At 46.2% G+C, this 19,479-nt stretch overlaps 2 protein-coding genes across 16 annotated transcripts in view; both read left to right on the top strand.

The window, feature by feature from the left end:
• Positions 1 to 4,784: 4,784 nt before the first annotated feature.
• On the top strand, positions 4,785 to 7,971 carry JAGN1 (jagunal vesicle mediated transporter 1). 3 transcript variants are annotated; one of them, XM_077857893.1, is made up of 3 exons: positions 4,986 to 5,056; positions 5,676 to 5,744; positions 7,024 to 7,971. In XM_077857893.1, the coding sequence occupies exon 3, from the start codon at positions 7,097 to 7,099 to the stop codon at positions 7,484 to 7,486; it is 390 nt and encodes a 129-aa protein (XP_077714019.1). In that variant the 5' UTR covers positions 4,986 to 5,056; positions 5,676 to 5,744; positions 7,024 to 7,096; the 3' UTR covers positions 7,487 to 7,971. The 3 variants fall into 3 exon arrangements, with proteins under 3 accessions (XP_077714018.1, XP_077714017.1, XP_077714019.1); XM_077857892.1 differs by lacking the exons at positions 4,986 to 5,056; positions 5,676 to 5,744 and adding an exon at positions 4,785 to 4,868; XM_077857891.1 differs by lacking the exon at positions 5,676 to 5,744 and having other exon boundaries at positions 4,875 to 5,056.
• Positions 4,808 to 19,479, top strand: part of IL17RE (interleukin 17 receptor E) — a 19,963-nt gene continuing 5,291 nt past the window's right edge. Inside the window, exons 1-13 of one of the 13 annotated variants that reach the window (XM_077857856.1) lie at positions 4,808 to 4,868; positions 12,384 to 12,495; positions 13,215 to 13,418; positions 13,757 to 13,772; positions 14,359 to 14,481; positions 15,276 to 15,373; positions 15,622 to 15,781; positions 15,877 to 16,016; positions 17,084 to 17,152; positions 17,994 to 18,060; positions 18,981 to 19,156; positions 19,238 to 19,285; positions 19,368 to 19,413. In XM_077857856.1, coding sequence (XP_077713982.1) covers positions 12,433 to 12,495; positions 13,215 to 13,418; positions 13,757 to 13,772; positions 14,359 to 14,481; positions 15,276 to 15,373; positions 15,622 to 15,781; positions 15,877 to 16,016; positions 17,084 to 17,152; positions 17,994 to 18,060; positions 18,981 to 19,156; positions 19,238 to 19,285; positions 19,368 to 19,413 — 1,210 coding nt within the window. In that variant the 5' untranslated portion in view covers positions 4,808 to 4,868; positions 12,384 to 12,432. The other 12 variants (XM_077857862.1, XM_077857859.1, XM_077857858.1 and 9 more) reach the window with 12 other exon arrangements.

The raw sequence follows: 19,479 nt of genomic DNA, 5'->3' as shown, positions 1-19,479 counted from the left end.
TCTAGGGGTGCCTGGTTGGTTCACTCAGTACAGCATGTGACTCTTGATCTCAGGGTCATGAGTTCAAGTCCCACGTTGGGCATGGAGCCTACTTAAACAAAACAGAAAGAAACAAAAAAAAAAAATCTTGCTGCTGTAAATGATCACACCTTTTCATTATTGCCCTTCCCTTATGACCATTTGCATTTTAAAATAACAACTTTATTGAGATATAATTCCCATACCATAAAGTTCATCCTTTTAAGATGTACAATTCAGTGGTTTTTAGTATATTCACGAAGTTGTCCAACAATCATTGCTATATAATTGTAGAATATCTTTATCACCCTCAAAAAGAAACTGCATACCTATTACAATTAATCCCTTTTTCCTCCTGTCAATCCCCACTCTGCTTTTGATCTTTATGGCTTTGTCTATTTTGATAATTCATATAAATGGAATCACACAATATGGGGTCCTTTATGACTAGTTATTCACTTAGCATAATATTTTCAAGGTTCACACACGAAGTAGTATATGTCCTTCCTCACTGCCAAATAACTATTTATGGACATACCACATTTTTTATCCATTCATCAGTTGATGAATAGGGTTATTCACTTTTTGACTATTTTAGTAATGCTGCTATAAATGTTTTGTACAAATTTTTGCATAGTTGTATGTTGGGTATATATCTAGGAATGGAATTGCTGGGCCATATTAGTAACTCTAATTTCTTTAGGTACTGTCAAACAAATTTTCCAAAATAGCTGTACCATTTTACATCCCTACCAGTCATTGAGGGTTCCAATTCCTCACATCCATGGCAACACTTGTTATGGTCTATCTTTTTTATTTTAGTCATCCCAGTGGGTGTGGAGTGGGATTTCTTTTTTCTTTTTTTTTTTTTTCATTTATTTATGATAGTCACAGAGAGAGAAAGAGGCAGAGACATAGGCAGAGGGAGAAGCAGGCTCCATGCACCAGGAGCCTGACGTGGGATTCGATCCCGGGTCTCCAGGATCGCGCCCTGGGCCAAAGGCAGGCGCTAAACCGCTGCGCCACCCAGGGATCCCTGGAGTGGGATTTCATAGAGATTTTGAAATGCATTTCCCTAATGACTAACGGTGCTGAACATCTTTCTATGTGCTCATTGTGCAGAAATGTATTATGTTGTTTGATTTCTAAACCACATAAATGCATTACCTAGTCAACATTTTATTTTTTTTAAATTTGTATTTATTTATGATAGTCACACAGAGAGAGAGAGAGAGAGAGAGAAAGAGGCAGAGACACAGGCAGAGGGAGAAGCAGGCTCCATGCACCGGGAGCCCTACGTGGGATTCAATCCCGGGTCTCCAGGATCGCGCCCTGGGCCAAAGGCAGGCGCTAAACTGCTGCGCCACCCAGGGATCCCCCCTAGTCAACATTTTAGATTAAAAATAAAGAATCTCAGCCCAAATGATTTATTTGGGTAAAGGCAAGGCCCAGAGATATATGGTCTTTTAAAAAGATTTATTTATTTATTTATTTTAGAGAGAGAGCACACACACAAGTGGGGGAAGGGGCAGAGAGAGAACGAGAGAGAACCCTCGAGCAGAATCCCTGCTGAGTATAGAACCTCATGCTAGGGTTGATTCCAGGACATGAAATCATGATCCACTTATCTGACTGGGTCACCCAGGTACCCGAGAAATACATGCTGGGTGATTAAAAAAAAATTCCTGGGTGATTCTATCACAAATGGTCCTAAATTAGGCTTAACAAACACTGCAACTTACTGAGCGAGAGCCATGGGAGCTAATGTCGGAGCAGGTGAATTTTGCTGGAGTAATAAGATAGATTCTAAAGGGTCAGCAGAAGTTCCACAGGGCAAGAAAAGATTCTCAAGAGAGTATAGGGGGAGGAGACAGATACAAGCATACTTTACTTCATCATACTTCACTTTATTGTGTTTCACAGATATTGCATTCTTCTTAAGTTGAAGGCTCATGGCAACCCTTCATTGAGCAAGTCTGTCAACACCATTTTTCCAGCAGCATTTGCTCACTTCATTTCTCTGTGCCACATTTTGGTAATTCTTGCAATGTTTCAAACTTTTTCATTATTATTTTATTTATTATGGTGATCTATGATCAGTGCTCTTTGATGTTACTATTGTAACTGCTTGGGGGCACCATGAACCATGCCTATATAAGACAGAGAACTTCATTAACCAGCATTGCTGTGACTGCTCCACCAGTTGGCAGTTTCTCTCCCTGTCTTCCTCTCTTCAGGCCTCTATATTTCCTAAGACACAACAATATTGAAATTAGGCCAATTTGATAATCCTACAATGGCCTCCAAATGTTCAAATGAAAGGAAGAATCACAAGTCTCTCACTTTAAATCAAAAGCTAAAAATGATTCAGCTTAGTGAGGAAGACATGTTGAAAGTTGGGACAGGCTGAAAGCTAGTCCTTTTGTACCAAACAGCAAATTGTGGATGCAAAGGAAAAGTCATTGGAGAAAAGTAAAAGTGATACTACAGTGAATACATGAATAATAAGAAAGTGAAACAGTCTTGTTGCTGATATAGAGAAAGTTCTAATAGTCTGAATAAAACATCAGACTAGCCACAACGCTTCCTTAAGCCAAAGCCTAATTGAGAGCAAGGCCCTAATTCTCTTCAATTCTCTGAAGGCTGAGAGAGATGAGCAAGCTGCAGAAGAAAAGTCTGAAGCTAACAGAGGTTGTTCATGCGGTTTAAGGAAAGAAGCCGTCTCCATAACATAAAATTGCAAGATAAAGCAGCAAGTAGAAGCTGCAGCAAATTATCCAGAAAATCTAGCTAAGATCATTAAAGAAGGTGGCTAATGAAACAACAGATTTTCAGTGTATATGAAATAGCCTTCTACTGGAAGAAGATAACATCTAGGATTTAAAAAAAAAACATTTTATTTATTTGAGAGAGTGAGAGAGAAAGAGCATGAGCAGGGGCGGAGGGAGAGGAGCAGACTCCCTGCTGACTAGGGAGCCTGATTTGGGGAGTGGGGGGGGTGATCCCAGGATACTGGGAACATGACCTGAGCTGAAGGCAGACACAACCAACTGAACCACCCAGGTGTCCCCATCTAGGACTTTCATAGCTAGAGAGAAGTCAGTGCCTGGATTCAAAGCTTCAAAGGATGGGCTCTCTTGTTAGGGACTAGAGTAACTGGTGACTTGAAGTTGAAGCCAGTGCTCATTACCATTCTGAAAGTCCCAGGGCCCTTAAAAGTTATACTAACTCTACTCTGTGCTCAATAATGGAACAACAAATTCTGGATAATAGCATGTCTGTTTATAATGTGATTTACTGAATATTTTAAGCCTGCTGTTGAGACCTACTACTTAGAAGGAAAAAAAAAAAGATTTCTTTCAGAATGTACTGCTCATTGAGGATGCACCTGGTCACCCAAGAGCTGTGGTAGAGATGTATGAGATTGATGTTATTTTCATGCCTACTAACACAAAATTGGATCAAGCGGTCATTTAGACTCTCAAGTCTTATTATTTAAGAAATACAATTTTCGGGATCCCTGGGTGACTCAGTGGTTGAGCGTCTGCTTTTGGCTTGGGTCGTCCCCAGGTCCAAGGATCCAGTCCTGCATCAGTCTCTCACGGGTAAATAAAATCTTTAATAAATAAATAAATAATAAAAAATTTTAAATGCCAAAGCTATAAATAAAAAAGGAAATTGTATTTCTTTTTTTTTTTTAAGATTTTATTTATTTATACGTGAGAGACACAGAGAGACAGAGACATAGGCAGAGGGAGAAGCAGGCTCCCCGCAGGTAGCTCATGGACTCCATCCCAGGACTCCGGGGAACACGACCTGAGCCAGAGGTAAGACGCTCAACCACTGAGCCAGGTGCCACAACATTTTTACTTTTTAAATAGACTCTACACCCAGCGTGGAGCCCACCGTGGAGCCTGGACTCATGACCCCGAGGTCAAGATCTGAGCTGATAACCTAAGTCGGACACTCAGCCGACTGGGCCACCCAGGCACGCCCACATCCTTGACATTTAAAAAAAATGCAGTCTAGTTATCTTATAGAATGTCCTTCAATTTACCTATTAGATGCAAGTTAAGGATTTTTGTCAGATATAGCGCGGAAGTGATGCCCGGTGCTCAGTGTAAGGGAAAGACAGATGTCAGTCTGTCTCATCACTGACCGAGTTAACCTCACTTCCTTGAGGGAGGGTGCACCCTAGGCCCCTCCCCCTGTCAAGTTACCAGTTTCTCTTTGCAACGATTAAGTCATCCACGGGGAGAGAGTCTGAGACTGTCAATCACGTGTGCTGCTGGGAGAGTTACAGAGCCCTTTTCTACTATCACTTCCCCGTCTGTAAAGTGGGGACAGCGATGTCTTCAGTTTAAAAAGGTGAACGTGGGATCCCTGGGTGGCGCAGCGGTTTGGCGCCTGCCTTTGGCCCAGGGCGCGATCCTGGAGACCCGGGATCGAATCCCACGTCGGGCTCCCGGTGCATGGAGCCTGCTTCTCCCTCTGCCTGTGTCTCTGCCTCTCTCTCTCTCTCACTGTGTGCCTATCATAAGTAAATTAAAAAAATAAATAAAAATAAATAAATAAATAAAACCAGGAAATCCTTTATAAAAAAAATAAAAAGGTGAACGTGCTGGAAGACTAAGTGATATGGTCCGAGCAGATGGCAAAAAGACGCCATCCGTAGAGATTAATTTCTCGCGCATCCCAAAAAGGGAAGGCGTGGGGGCTGGGGGGAGGGAACCGCCGCCGCCGCCGCCGAGCGCGAGCGCGTGCGCGTGCGCGAGCGTGTGACCACAGAGTCGGTCCTCCCGAGACAGAGAGGCCGGAAGTTGTCCTCGCGGAACCTCGCGGCTGTGAGGGTGGGTAGCTGAGGCGGCTAACGGGGTGTGCAGGCGGCCTGGCCCGGTAGTCCCGGCGGTGGGTCGGCGTGAGGGGTCCTGGGGTTCTGGGCGGGGATAATGGCATCTCGGGCAGGCCCGCGAGCGGCCGGTACCGACGGCAGCGACTTTCAGCACCGGGAGCGCGTCGCCATGCACTACCAGATGAGGTATGAAGCGAGGCGAGGAGCACGGAGGCCTGGGAAGCGGCACGGGCCCGGCCTCAGCGGCTCACCCCACCCCGCCCGGCCGCGCGCACCTCCTCCCGGGACGGCTCGGGGCCCGGCCCCCACTTCGGGAAGCCCCTTCGCTCCCATAAGCGCCGGATCGCCCTGTGCCCCGGGAGGGTCCGGTCCCTGCCCTCTAGGCTCCGGAGTCTTGCGGTGCTGGCCTCGCCGTGGGACCTCGGAAACCCGGGTTTTAGTTGGAATTCAGTTTCCTCATCTGTGAAGGGCAAAGCCATCCACTATTTAGGTTTTGGTGAAGAATTAGCGAGGTAGTAATTCGTGTAAGTCTGCCCAATACATGGTAGCTATTGTATTTGGGGCAATGTAGACCATAAAGTCCAGCCTTTCCTTGCCTAAAATGAATTTTAGGAACGCTCCCGCGGGGATTTCTACATTCGTTTATTCATTCAACAAAAATTTATTGCGTTTCTATCCATCAGGCATCTGTGCTAGGCACCGAGGATATGAGAGTAAGCAAAAGCAGATCTGGTCTTTGTTTGCATGTTATACCTTCAATAAAAATGTTTTTTGTTTTCTTTAAAAAAAAAAAAAAAAAAACAAGGAAGCTGGTCCCTGCCTTCATGGAGCATGAAGTCTCCAGGTGACTGACTTCTCACCACCACCACTCCAGGTGACTGACTTCACCACCACCACCACCACCGTTGCACATTTTCCATAGTGAATATTTTTTAAATAAAGATTTTGAAAAGAGATTTTCTTTTCTTAAATCCATCAAAATCTCCCAGAATGTTTTTCACATCTTTCCAGAGTTTTGTTTTGTTTCAAGATTTTATTTATTATTCATGAAAGACAAGAGAGAGGCAGTGACACAGGCAGAGGGAGAAGCAGTGACACAGGCAGAGGGAGAAGCAGGCTCCACGCTGGGAGCCCGACGTGGGACTCGATCCCGGGTCTCCAGGATCACACCCTGGGCTGAAGGAGGCGCTAAACCACTGAACCACCCAGGCTGCCCCTCTTTCCAGAGTTCTGAAGAATGACAAAGAAGCTCTTTGGACCTTCATTTCATTCTTATCATTAGACCCCTGCCTGAAAGGATATCACCACACAAGTGTTTTGGTGACTATCCAGAGCAGAAACTGCCCTCAGGGGTGTGAAGAGGATACATAGAGATCCCGAGAGAATTAGAATAATAAGAGAGATATGTGCTTGCTTTGGCTATAAAATCTGCTCTACTGGGGAAGTATGGGCAGCCTGAGTTGTTTTCCTTGCTGCCAGTATCTTTCCTGTAGGCTATATTCTTACAATGCAGTCAAAGTCCTCTCTAAACACAGCTCTGAGTTACTCTTTTGCTTTTAATCTGACTCATAGTCTTTGCAACTTCATATCCTGCTATTCCCCTTCCCACTACAAAGTATTCCTGCCACACCACCTGCTTTCCTGGAACACAATGCTTATGTCTTTTTGCCTGCCTGCTATTACCTCTAATTGGAATCCCAGCTCGACCTACCCTTCAGAGCCTAGCTTAAATATCACTGTCCTCTAGATAGCCTCCAGACATCCCATCCTAAGCTGAACTGATTACTCCTTCCTGTGATATTATATATCTGACAACATATATTTACCAGAGCTCTTCCAGTTCATTTTCTAATTATTTTTTCTTTTCTTTTTTTTTAAAGTAGACTTCCCATCCCCCATGTGGATCCCAATGTGGGGCTTAAACTCACAACCCTGAGATCAAGACCTGAGCTAAGATCAAGAGTGGGACACTTAACTGGCTGAGCCACCCAGACACCTCTTATTTTTTCTTTTGTTCCTTGTCCCTAAGCCTCCAGGCAGGGACTGTATCTTAATCATATTTGTATCCCAGTGTCCAATATAGTTGCCTGGCATATAGTTGGTGTTAGAAAATTTTGAATGAAAGGTACTTCTTCCTCTGCTCTGCCCCACAGTGTGACTCTCAAGTATGAAATCAAGAAGCTGATCTACGTGCATCTGGTCATATGGCTGCTCCTGGTTGCCAAGATGAGCGTGGGACACCTGAGGCTATTGTCGCATGATCAGGTGGCCATGCCCTATCAGTGGGAATACCCGTATCTGCTGAGCATTGTGCCCTCTCTCTTGGGCCTCCTCTCCTTCCCTCGAAACAACATTAGCTACCTCGTGCTCTCCATGATCAGCATGGGGCTCTTTTCCATAGCTCCCCTCATTTATGGCAGCATGGAGATGTTCCCTGCTGCACAGCAGCTCTACCGCCATGGAAAGGCTTACCGCTTCCTCTTTGGTTTTTCTGCCGTCTCTGTCATGTACCTGGTGTTGGTGCTGGCAGTTCAAGTGCATGCCTGGCAGTTATACTACAGCAAGAAGCTCCTAGACTCTTGGTTCACCAGCACACAGGAGAAGAAGCGTAAATGAAGCCTGCCTGATGGACTCTTCTGTGGGGTGAAGCCTGGGCCTCCCACCGAAAAGAGTGAGAAGGTAGAGGAGCTGTTGTGAAATTGTTGGTGATTTTGGCAGCTAGTGAAAACTAGGCCCACATTCTGGAAAGCCCCTCCTATTGCCATCAGCTGAAGTGGCAAAACTATATTTAATTTATTCCTGGTTGGCTGGAACTGGGTGATCAACAACTATAAAACAAACTTCAGCTGGTTGAACTTAAGCCCTTCAGGGTTTTTCTTTAAGACTGAGCGTCATCCTTGCCTCTTGGTCATTCTCTCCACTTTTGTCCATTACCCCTTAGGCATCAAGACCGAAGGAGATAGGGAATAAATCAAATTCTACTTTAATCTGTAGGTGGTGGGGCAGGAAACATTTGGGAGGCTCCCCCTGCAATCTGTTGTCTCCACTGCAAAGCATTTTATTTAAAAAGAACTTCAATAAAGTTACAACTGCCTTCTCCACCCTGTGCCTTGTGTTGGGATTTGATAAATTGTGAAAGGTATGTTGCTTGAGTGGCCTTAGACATAAAGAGGCAGAAGTTTCCCAAGAAACCTGGAAGTAGCAGTAGAGATGTGAACTGGGTGTAAGGAACCTTAGTCATAGTAGCAGCCCTGCTGCTGATTGACGGAAACTAGCATGGGCCATAGATTTTAATCTCTCTACCTGTAAAATGGCCCATCCTCATCCTGCTTGGATTATGGGCTCTTCTTTTGGTAAGATACTCATGTTTATTATTCAGTGTTAACAGGTTGTCATTTATATGTCTAGTAATATATTAATGGTATCCAAAAGAATTTTAAAGTATCCCTGCATGTAATCTGGGTGAAATATGATATACATGTGAAACAACTAATAAACATGCCATCTAATGATATGGAGCATTTTTAACTTTAAAAATGGAAGTGGAAAAAAAAAATGGAAGTGGGAAAGAGATCTGTGAACTAAAGGCCCTCTTCACGCCTAAAAGTCTGACACAGTAAATATTGCAGGAAAGATGTGTGTCCCTTTGATCTTGTCCGCTTGACTTTATAGTCTCTGGATGGTTTCTGGATCTCTTAATTGCAGACTTCTACCCTCTCAAGGGTTCTAGTCCTTTTTCCCCCAGTACTTTTATTCTATAAACATTAGGTCTATACTCAGTCATTAGATCTGGCAGTAGTTATACTGCAAAACTTCTTCCTCTGCGTGTCCTGTCATCTCAAACTCTGTGTGTCCCAAATTTAACTCCTTGTTTTCTACCTTATACCCATACTTCCTGTATCCCTGTGTGCAACTGAGTATAACAAAAGCACAGCTCAGGGCACCTGGATGGCTTATTGGTTGAACATCTGCCTTTGGCTCAGGTCGTGATCCCACAGGGAGCCTGCTTCTCCCTCTGCCTATGTCTCTGCCTCTCTCTGTGTGTCTCTCATGAATAAATAAATTTTAAAAAGCACAGCTCTAGATCATCAAGTCTCTACTATGTGCCATTGCTTTTTGAATAAAATACCTTAATCTCTTTCAGACATTTGTGAGGTATGATTTCAGTGCACTTGCATTATCTTGCATTATCTCCCAATACTCTCACAGTCTTTCTCAGTCAGTAGAACCTCATGAATTCCCATATTGCTTTCATGTTTTCCCAGTTTGCTTAAAAATTTCCCTTTTATACCTTTATATGCCTTTATTACTTATCCTTCAAGATTCAGTTTACATGGTAATTTGGGAGCCTTCTGGTTGCTTCAATTCAAAGTGTAAGAGTTCTTTCTTTGAAATTGGGTAGCAGTTTTATTTTACCTCTTATTGACAGAAGTATTTGTTTACATGTATTTTCCTTACCCCTTGCTCAGTACCTGATACATGGTGTGCCCTTTATTGAATAAAGTAACTTGTCCTACTGTAAACTGAAGACGGGATGTATTGCACAGAGGGAAGAATTAGACTGAGGTAGGGGTAGAATTTGGAGAACAAAGGAAAGCAGATGGAAATGTGTGGGTAATGGAATTATGTCCACCAGGCACAAATTGCTAATTTTCAAAGAATTGGGATGAAAAAAATTTTTAAGTTAAACTTTTTTTGTTTGATTATTGGAGTGATACTTCAGTCTTAGAGTGCTTTCAAAGACCCACTATGGAAATTACTGTCAATGCAAAAAAAAAAAGCCAGTTGATTTACTTTAGGTTTCTACTTGTTGGGTTATTGGGATTCTGCTTTTCCAATCATTTTTTTCCTCCCTCATGGTTGTAGTATTCCCTGAAGCAAACAAGAGTTTTGAAAGAGATCTTGATTTAGTGGGAAGACCATTGTATTTGGATGGTGGAAGATGGGTTCGAGTACCAGCACGCCTAATTGAATGGCTAAGATCAACACTGCCTATTTCACAGGACTGTTTTGAAGATCAAATAAGATAAAGTATTATGAAAGTGCTTCGTGAACTATGTAACACTTTATAAATGTGTGGAAAGGTTCTTCCCTAGTATTTGCAGATCTCAACTATAGGCATTGGAGGGACCCTTAGAGAACACCTAGTGCATGAGAAAGGCAGTGTGGCATAGTGGAATGAATACAGCTTCTAAAATTAGATTGACTTAGGTTGGAATTCTGCCTTTTGCCTTGAGCAAGATACTTGAATCTCTGATTTGATTTGACAAAAGGGGATCATCCTAGCTACCATCGTAGCTACCAGGATTGTGAAGATTAATTAAAATAATGTATATGAATAGTACATAGCAATACTATTAAATACCAAAGCAGTACTTAGTAAATACCCAAAATCCCTTTTCTTGACAAGCATTGCTAACCTCCCCCTTTCAGACTGGGAGTCCCTATCTCTTCTCTTAGGCATAATCTCTTGCCTTGGAACTCTGGAGGTTGATCCCTTCTGGGAGAGCAGAAGTAAGGAAGGAACACTCTTCCACTCTTGGTTTGCACTGGTCTGGTCTAACATGTTGGCCCCACCTGCCTAAGTTCCCCTAACAAGAGCCCCAGTTGCCCCAAGGGACTTTAGGAATCAGCCATGACAGAAAGAGGCTGGAGTTGCTGCATGATCTGACCAGAGTCCATGTAAGGGTAAGGCTCAAGAAACAGCTGTCTAAGGCCCCCACAGCGTGCTCTCTATCTGAGCATGTGCAGGGGCCTGCCAAGACTTCCTGAGTTCCTGGCTTGGTCCCCAAGTAAAGGTTATTAGAGCTAGAGCATGAAGTCTGGGTCAGCTCATTCAGACACAAACCGCACGTTAAGACAGGCTTCGGCCATCTTCCAAGAAGACAGGGCTCTGTGCTGCAGTTGACTTTTACTCCACCTAGCCATCTTCTATTCCAGCCACAGTTACACCTTCCTTGTTGACCCTTCCCCAATAATCCCTATTCATCTGGAAGTCTGACCATTAACTCACTATCATAAGACCTACTTTTCCTATGTTCTTTCTAACTATTCCAAATTCTCCCTTCGTATTGTTAACCCTACCAACTACGTTGCACTGCTAAGTCGAGTAATTCTGTGGTCTCTAGGACCCAGAAACCCTTCACCCTCCCACAGATTTCCCCAAGTTGTGTGTCCTGGCCGAAAGAGCCAGAAAGACGCAGTGGTGAGTCCCAGCTCTCCATCTCTGTGTTTGGACAAGTTACTTAATCTGCCTAGGGTTTTCCAGTCTGTAGAATGGTTTTAAAAGACTGTCCCCCCCCCCCCAAAAAAAAAAGACTGACCTCAAAATGAGATAATGTGGGCAAAGCACACAGGCCTAGAGTCTGATAGTAAGAGTTTAGCAAATCTTGAACTGATTCCCTACTCTTTCCCAGGTACCTGAGTTCTCCTGCAGTGCTTTTTACCCTAAATATTTTTTTAGGTCCCATAATCAATAGGCAAGCCAGCAGGACAGTAAATAAAACACAGACCTTCTTTTCTTTCTTCTTTCCCCCTTTCTTCCTCATCTTTTTTCCTTTTCCTTTTCTATGCTCTCATTTTTATTCCCTTTCTATTCTTTATTTCTTTTGTATGTGTGAATATGGGCCCTGTTCTGTCTTTTCTGTTTCTCCTACCATACGTTAGCCAGGGTCAGGGAGCAGTTAAGGATATATTTTCACTGTGACCGATCAGAAGATACAAAGAGGTCGAAAAAGAGAAGTATGTGAGAATGGAACCAAGTTTCTCGCTTTATGCCCTCAGCATTGGAAAATGCATTATTAATGTAGATCTAAACTACTGTGGATTAGGTAAAGATTGAGGGGGAAGACCCCCTAACCTGTCCTTAGTATGGCCAGACCTTTTTCTTCCTTGGTAACTTACCGATCTATTTTCGCAGTGATGGGCTCCAAGGCCAAAAAACAGACCTGTGCCAGGCAAACCTTTTTCCCAGGAAGAGGGTAATGAGGCAGGGGGAAGAGAGACCGTAGGCTGGTAGAAAGAGAAATGAATTGTGAGAGGTTGGCAGATTTGGAGCTCCCTGGATAGAGACCTTGATGAAATCACTCTTCTTCCTTATTTATCTCTATAAAAATGAATAATTCTCACTTTCTCATAAGTTGATTAAATGGATCAAATATGAAAGTGCTTGTCAAATGTGAAGCAGATAAACTGTTGCTTAGATGAAATGTATCATTACTTGCAGTTATTCAACTACAAAGCACCCATTTCTTGACATCCACTGCTAGGCATTGGAGAACATAAAGAATAGGAAAGGGTCCTTATCTTCTAAGGAACTTAAAAGCCAGAGGGTATTTTTAGGATAATGAGTACAATCGGTCTTCAGACAGTGGACCTGAAGACTTAGGAACTAGAATTGGCTTGAAGAAGGCTAGGGTCAGACTACTGAAAGGGGCAGAGGGACAATAACAATATCAAGATGACTTAACCCCGTAGGTGTGCCCTGAACTTGTTTTCTATGTGTGTCACCAAGGTAAGGACTGAGCAGTTCAAGTGCTCCATGAGCAGGAGGAAGCTGTGGGATGATGGGGAGGGTCCCCACAAAGCCTGGAGCCTCGTCAGCATCGGAAACCACAGGAAACCAGGTCAGTGCGTGGGGCCTGCTCCCACAGCTCCAGGGCTCAGCTGTGTGCTCTGGGGCTTTCTGAGCAGCCAGTACTGATTAGAGGATTCTTGAAGTTGGAGGCCCCTTTGGCATGGAGCCTTTTACCCAGAAGAGCTGGGTGGAGAGAAAAGGCTGGGCTATAGTCTTGAGGGTCAGCCAGGTGGGGAACAGGAGGCATATGGGAGCATGTGAGGTCTATGTGCATCCTACAAGGACTTTTTGTCGTTCTGCTCAACTCTAAATGGTGCCTCAGGGACACAAAGGGAAGTGTGTCCCTTATGGTCACAGCTGTCTCCAGACCCCATTGCAGAACAGTGCTCAGTAGTTCTGTTAATTCTCTAAGTGAGGGGATGAGGCCCATCTCCAAGGAAGCTCTAAGTCCAAGAGCATTAGTGGGCGGGTCAGATGTACTGGGTGTTGGCAGGAGTAGGAGGGGTTAGGAAGTGGGGACAGCCTCCATTCCCCTAACTGGCCTCTTTCCTGTTATTTCTCTGCCTGAGCTGTAGCCCCTGGCCCTCCAGGTGGGAGCGGCAGGGTTTTCTTGGGGAGAGGGAGCTCTGTCCCTCCGCTAGGAGAAGGAGGAATGTGGCTTGGCTGGCTGGTTAGGATCTAGGATCTAGGAGGAGCTTTGGGGCAGGGCGGGGCAGGGACAGGCAGAGGCGACGACTCCTGCTCCCTGTGCTCCCCGCTGCTGCTCAGCAAGGCTCTGCTGCCCACCTTCAGGCTGTGCAGCCATGTCCTGGGCACTCTGACCCCACGGAAGCCCATGGGGAGCCCCAGACTGGCAGCCCAGTGCCTCCCTCTTCTCCTGCTGTTTATTGGCCTCTCTGCCTCCGCCAAGATTGGCCGCTCCTACCTGCCCCGCTGGAGCACCCACTGTCTGCTGGCCTCCCACATGGTAAGGTAATGCTGCTGTTGCCCAGTGGGGACACTTGCCTGCCAAGCTGGTGAAGCTCCCCACTCCTCTGCCTGTCCTCTCATGTCTTCCAAGGCCCTGTGCCCTGGTGCAGTCCCCGTATGTCCTCTATATGGTCTTGGAGGGGTAGCAAAGGTTCTGGTGTGCTGAGCGCCTGGGTGGGGTAGAGCTGGGAAGAAGAAGAGCCACAATGGATGAGCTATTAGCTTATGGGCCTTGGAATTAGATGATTTGAGGCAAGGACCACAGGGAGAATGTCCCCCATATAGGAATCTCTACTAATAATTCTTTCCTTTCTTGCCCCTACTGGGCCCTGTGCCTTCAGGAAGACACTCTCACTGGTGAGTCTCATTCCGTGCCCTACTTCTCTTTTGTGTCCCTTGTTCCAGACCCCTGGTGAACTTTCCATTCTAATTTTTGGTTCTTGACTTGGGAAGGAGCATATCAAGGAAAAAACATGGGGTTTAGAATCAGGACAAGCCTGGATTTGCATTGTAGTTCCTCCACATACTCCACAGTGGCTTCAGGCAGTGCACTTAGCCCCTCAGTCTCCCTGTTTCTGAGGGGTAGAGCAGCATAGTGAACAGGATTGTACTGTGAAATCTGTTGCCCCTGAGGGGCAGGGGGGAATTAAAGGAGAGACAGGATAACCTCTAGGCATTCCCCCTTAACAGGTCCCTCCCTCTTGTCAGTGATACAACCATGATCCTTCACATCTTAGGGTCCCTTTCTGGTTTGCAAATCATTTTCCCACATGCTATCTTACTTGATCTTGACAACAGTCCTACTTTATGAATGAGGAAGCTGAGGCTTTGACAGGTCAGTCATTTGCCCAGAGCCACACATCTCAGTCTCAAGTACAACTTGTCTGAGGCAGGAGGGACCTCCTTGGATTCTACCATTTGATTTTCTTTTCCTCTTTCCCAGGAAGGTCTGCCTGTATTCCTTGCCATACCCAGTTGGCCCTTCCTGTGTCCCTAAAGCCTTGGTGTGTTCAGCTCTGGCTCTGCCCCTATTATTTGTGCCTGCATCTGGTGTCAGATCCTTCAGGTATGAGAAACAGCCCTTTGGGCTATTCTCAATGGAGATGTGCATTAGGGGTGTTTTGGGGGTCCCCAGGCTGAGGAAGGTGGGACTTACCCTCCTAGAACAGATGTCTCTCCTGTTGTCAACCTCAACAGAGACAGGTCATCCTCAAATAGGAGACCACGACTGATATTCATGGGTTCAGCCGTATCATTTTGTGAAGGTGTTTCTCCTTTCTACTGGCACCAATGCTTGAGATCAAATTGTTTTAGTTCTGTGAGCTTACTATTATTACCTTCTCTTTGCGAAGTAAGGTCTTTCTTATTCAACTCTATATTTTCATTGCCTAGTTCAGTGCCGGCACATACAAATTCCCAAACACTGCTTAAGAATCAGCAGTTTCTAATTTTTCACTGTTGTAAATAATGCTACAATGGACATTTTTTTAAAAAGATTTTATGTATTTATTAGAGACAGAGAGAGAGGTAGACACAGGCAGAGGGAGAAGCAGGCTCCATGCAGGGAGCCTGACGTGGGACTTGATCCTGGGTCTCCAGGATCACGCCCTGGGCTGAAGGCGCCACTAAACCTCTAAGCCACCTGGGCTGCCCAACAATGGACATTTTTGCCTTTTTCTCTACCTAAGGAATTAGTCCTTTTTTGACTGTATCATAACTTTCAGGACTAAAGAAGCTTGATACCATTACCCTCCATGATATGAAATGACTTACTGTCTAACATCAGACCACATTTCCAGATAGGGGAGGGGCAGTGAAGGCCTGGATAGTAAATTGTTAACTATGTCCTTTCCTGCACAGGCCTCCAGGGGGGTTGGTTCTACCTCCTGGTGCAGAAATACAAAAAGTCACATAAGTTCCGGTTCTGTAGGAGACACAAGATGCCAGCATATGCTCAGGTACTCCCCTTGCCAGTTCCAGCTCTGCCCTATGCCTCCCAGCCCTTTCCTTTTTGGCCTCCCATTTTGTTCTCTAGCCCTGGGAAAGACAGAAAGCATGGCGATGAAGTAAAAACTATTCTGTCCACTACACAGTTAGGGACACCGAGGCCTAAAGATTGAGTGACTTCCTGGGGTGCCCCAGGTTCCAGAAGCAGGAATAGAAGCCTAATTCCTGGCCTAAGGCCACCCATGTTCTCTGCCCACAGAGGAAGCTGATGAGTAGCTGTTGTCTGTCTGAGAAGGGTCATCACATTGCTGTCCCCTCCCCAGACATCTCTCACAAGGGGCTGCGCTCTAAAAGGACCCAACCTGCAGATCCAAAGGCAGTGGAAGATCTCCCCAGACCCAGCTCACAAAGGCATGAAGGTAGGCATGGGGTATGACCAGAGATGGGTGCAGCCAAGTAATAGTGCCTGCGCATAGGCCAAGAGACAAGGCTACCAGGTCCTCGTCCTCTCCAGGGCCCGAGTTCTCCTTTGATCTGCTGTCTGAGGCACGGGCTATTCAAGTGACCATTCCTCCAGGACCTGAGGTCAGCGTGCGCCTTTGTCACCAGTGGGTACTGGAATGTGAAGAGCTGAGCAGTCCCTTTGACACCCAGGTATGGAGTGTCATCTCCCTTTAAAAAGCCAGATCACACAGCTCTGGAGCATAAAGGTCCTCACTGTTGTATCTGTGGGGAGACCAAGGCCCGGAGAGGGACAGGCATTGTCTGAGACCTCCATACAGATCTGAAGTGCCTAGCATTAAACCTTCTCTGGATAAGACAGAAAATGCAGGAGTCTTTGTCACCTGGGAGGAGGGGATGGGAAAAGGCAGGCAGAGACTTGGAGCAACCATGAATGCCTAGCAGAGAAATGAATACAGTGTATATCCCCGGAGAGAAGAGCCTCTAGCGAGATTCAGGTTGCATTAAGAAGCCTTTTCAGTTCCCCCAAGAAGCAGTCACATCTGTCTGGGTCCCCTTCCATCTCCCTCCTTTTGCTGTTCCCCCTTGGAGAATGTGATGTCGTCCCCCATTCACTCAGCCCAGGCCTAATACCTCCACTTCAACCTCCAGATGCCCTGGTATGTAGTTGATACCATCTACAGGGACCGAGGCTGTATCTCTGTGTCCCTTGGCTCTCTTCATTTATTATTTTTTTAATATTTTATTTATTTATTCATGAGAGACCCAGAGCGAGAGAGGCAGAGACACAGGCAGAGGGAGAAGCAGGATCCACGCAGGGAGCCTGACGCGGGACTCAATCCTGGGTCTCCAGGATCACACCCCAGGCCGAAGGCGGCACTAAACCACTGAGCCACCCAGGGATTCCCCGGCTCTCTTCATTTCTAAGATGAAGATCACTGTGGTGCTAGCATTTAATTAATCAAATTAATGCTTCTAGCATCTAGCATCCTCCCTGGCATACAGTATGGGCTCCATAAATGTAGGATCCTTCCCCTATTTCTTCCCCCTCCCCACTCCATATATTGAGATAGCTAGAGCAAATAGACTACAGATCAGGGACACCTTCCACCTCAAAGGAAATTCCTCAGTGAAAGAAATAAATCTAAGAGGAAGAATAGGATGTGCTTGCCAAGGTCCCAGCTTCCCACTGCCCTGGTCCAGGGTGCCTAAGCTCTTTCTCAGGCATTTCTTCTCTCCTTTTGCTGCTTCGTCAACAGAAAATTGTGTCTGGGGGCCATGCTGTAGACCTGCCTTATGAATTTCTTCTGCCCTGTCTGTGCATAGAGGTGAGCAGAACAAAAGGTCTGGGTTTTCCATGGCTCCACTTCTAGGTCTCCCAGAGGCACAGCTGGTCAACCATATGTCCAAGTAAGTCAGGTCTTAGAAAGACAGGGTGTTGATGAGAGGCTTGGGCAGACTGCTGCCAGCTGGACTTTAAGCCACATGTCGGGTCAGAGAGGGAAGTGTCCTGCTGAACATGAGCTATTTTGGGGGGCGATTCCAACCTCAGTCCTATCCTAAACCCAGCTTCCCTAGGTTCAGACTGACCTCAACCCACAGAGACAGAGTATGCAGTTACCTTCACTGTGTGTTCTGAGGAGTCATGGTGGGGGCACATGTGACCCCTACAAGGTTCCATACGGCTCCAAAAGTCTTGTCCGCATGAGCCCTCCATGGCACTCCTTTTCTTACAAAGCATGAAGGCTTCTTTGGACTAGACCAAAAATGCAGGGGTCTTTGTCAGCTGGGTAGGAGATAAAAGGGAAGGGGCAGACAGACACATGGGGCAACCCTGGGGGTTGGGGCAGTCCAGAGGGAGGGGTCCGTACAGGGCATGCCTTGGGGATCACTGAGAGTGGAAGCCAGGAAAGCTAAAAGCAGACAAATGTGGACCTCCCCTCTCCAGGGAGAAGAGGACTCATCCTCACATTTACTGAGCTTGCTCCTGTACTCGGGTCACTCACCACCTACCCTTGCCTAAACCCTGTACTGCTTCTCCTCCTCAGTGCCCTGCCGGTTCAGGCAGCTTACATCAGGGCCAGGCCAAGCCAGAATGAGTTTCAGGTCTGAGTGATAGAGGAAAAGCCTTTCCTATGACCCTCCCTGACTGTTCCCCTGTCCCCTCAGGCATCCTACCTGCAAGAGGACACTGTGAGGCGCAAAAAATGTCCCTTCCAGAACTGGCCTGAAGCCTGTAAGTGCTGCACATATGCATTCTTGTGCATTCACTGCCTCTCTGTTTCTCTCTCACACACACACACACTTCACACCTATGTTGTGGAGGAAGCCTCCAAAAGGTATGCAGGCACTTCCCTGGAGTTGGTGGGGGAGAAAGAAGGACTACCATATCTACCAATCAGCCTGCCAATAAATCAGAGTATTGAACATTGTACTAGGTTTGAAATATGAGACCCAGGAGGTAGTGTCCTAAGAGGACGGGTGAGGAGTCCTGCAGTCACCTCCCACTAATTCTTCTCTAAACCTGATAGTCGCCCTGCCTTACTTGCCAACTGTTAATGAGGCTTGTATTCAATCTTATATGTGAAAGTGGCTGATGATGTCCAAAATACCATATTCATGTGATTATCCCAAGTTAAAGAGATGGCAGCCCAAAACAATAAAAGACTAGCACAAAGCAGCCTACAGTCTAGGGTACCATTATAACTAAGAACTAGGCTGTAGGCCATGAACTCAGGAAAGGGAGAAGCCCATGAAGGCTGTCTGATAGGAGGTCTCTCATGGGAGGTGACACCTGAGGTGGGCTCAGAAAATGGGCAGTGTCTCAAAAGGAGATGAGGGGAGGCTGGGACATTCCTGGTTCTGAGAGGAACCTAAGCAAAGATATGCAGGTATTGAGTTTGGGGAGCAACCTGAGAGCTGGCCAGAGTGGAGGCACAGGAAGAAGATGAGACAGCTAAGTAGGAAAGGTCTTAAAAGGTAGGGAGAAGTCCTCCTCATTTATTGGGTACCTAGACATGCCAGCAACTGGGCTGAGCACCTTTACAAAGTCATCCTTTGCTGCCCCAGGGGATAAGGATGCAAAATGAGGTGGAGGACAACCCCGGGCCCAGGCCTCCCTAGCCCTCACTCTGCCTCTGCCTGTCGCCTGCCCAGATGGCTCGGACTTCTGGAAGTCAGTGCACTTTACCGACTACAGCCAGCATAGTCAGATGGTCATGGCCCTAACACTCCGCTGCCCCCTGAAGCTGCAGGCCTCCCTCTGCCAGAGGCAGAACTGGCACACCTTCTGTGAAGATCTCCCCAATGCTACGGCGCAAGAGGCAGAGGGGGTGAGAGCGGCCTCCCCAGAGCTTGAGTGGGCAAGGCTGGTGTCCAGGGCCCTGCTCCCTAACTGCCTTTTCTTACCACAGTGGTATGTTTTGGAAGGAGTAGACCTGCACCCCCAGCTCTGCTTCAAGGTACAAGCATGTGTGACAGTGGATGGGTAGGGGTATGGATGGTACCTGGAACTGGCTGACTTGCCATTCTTGGATTTCTCAGTTCTCTTTTAGAAATAGCAGCCATGTTGAATGCCCCCACCGGACTGGTGAGCCAACAAGTGACCCTGGCTAGGGCCCCCTTCCACCATTTAACCCTTCCTCAACTGTGACAA

Source organism: Canis aureus, chromosome 19 (assembly GCF_053574225.1).
Source record: "Canis aureus isolate CA01 chromosome 19, VMU_Caureus_v.1.0, whole genome shotgun sequence".
Classification (NCBI taxonomy): Eukaryota; Metazoa; Chordata; class Mammalia; order Carnivora; family Canidae; genus Canis; species Canis aureus.
This window is presented reverse-complemented; position numbering and strand designations above follow the sequence as displayed.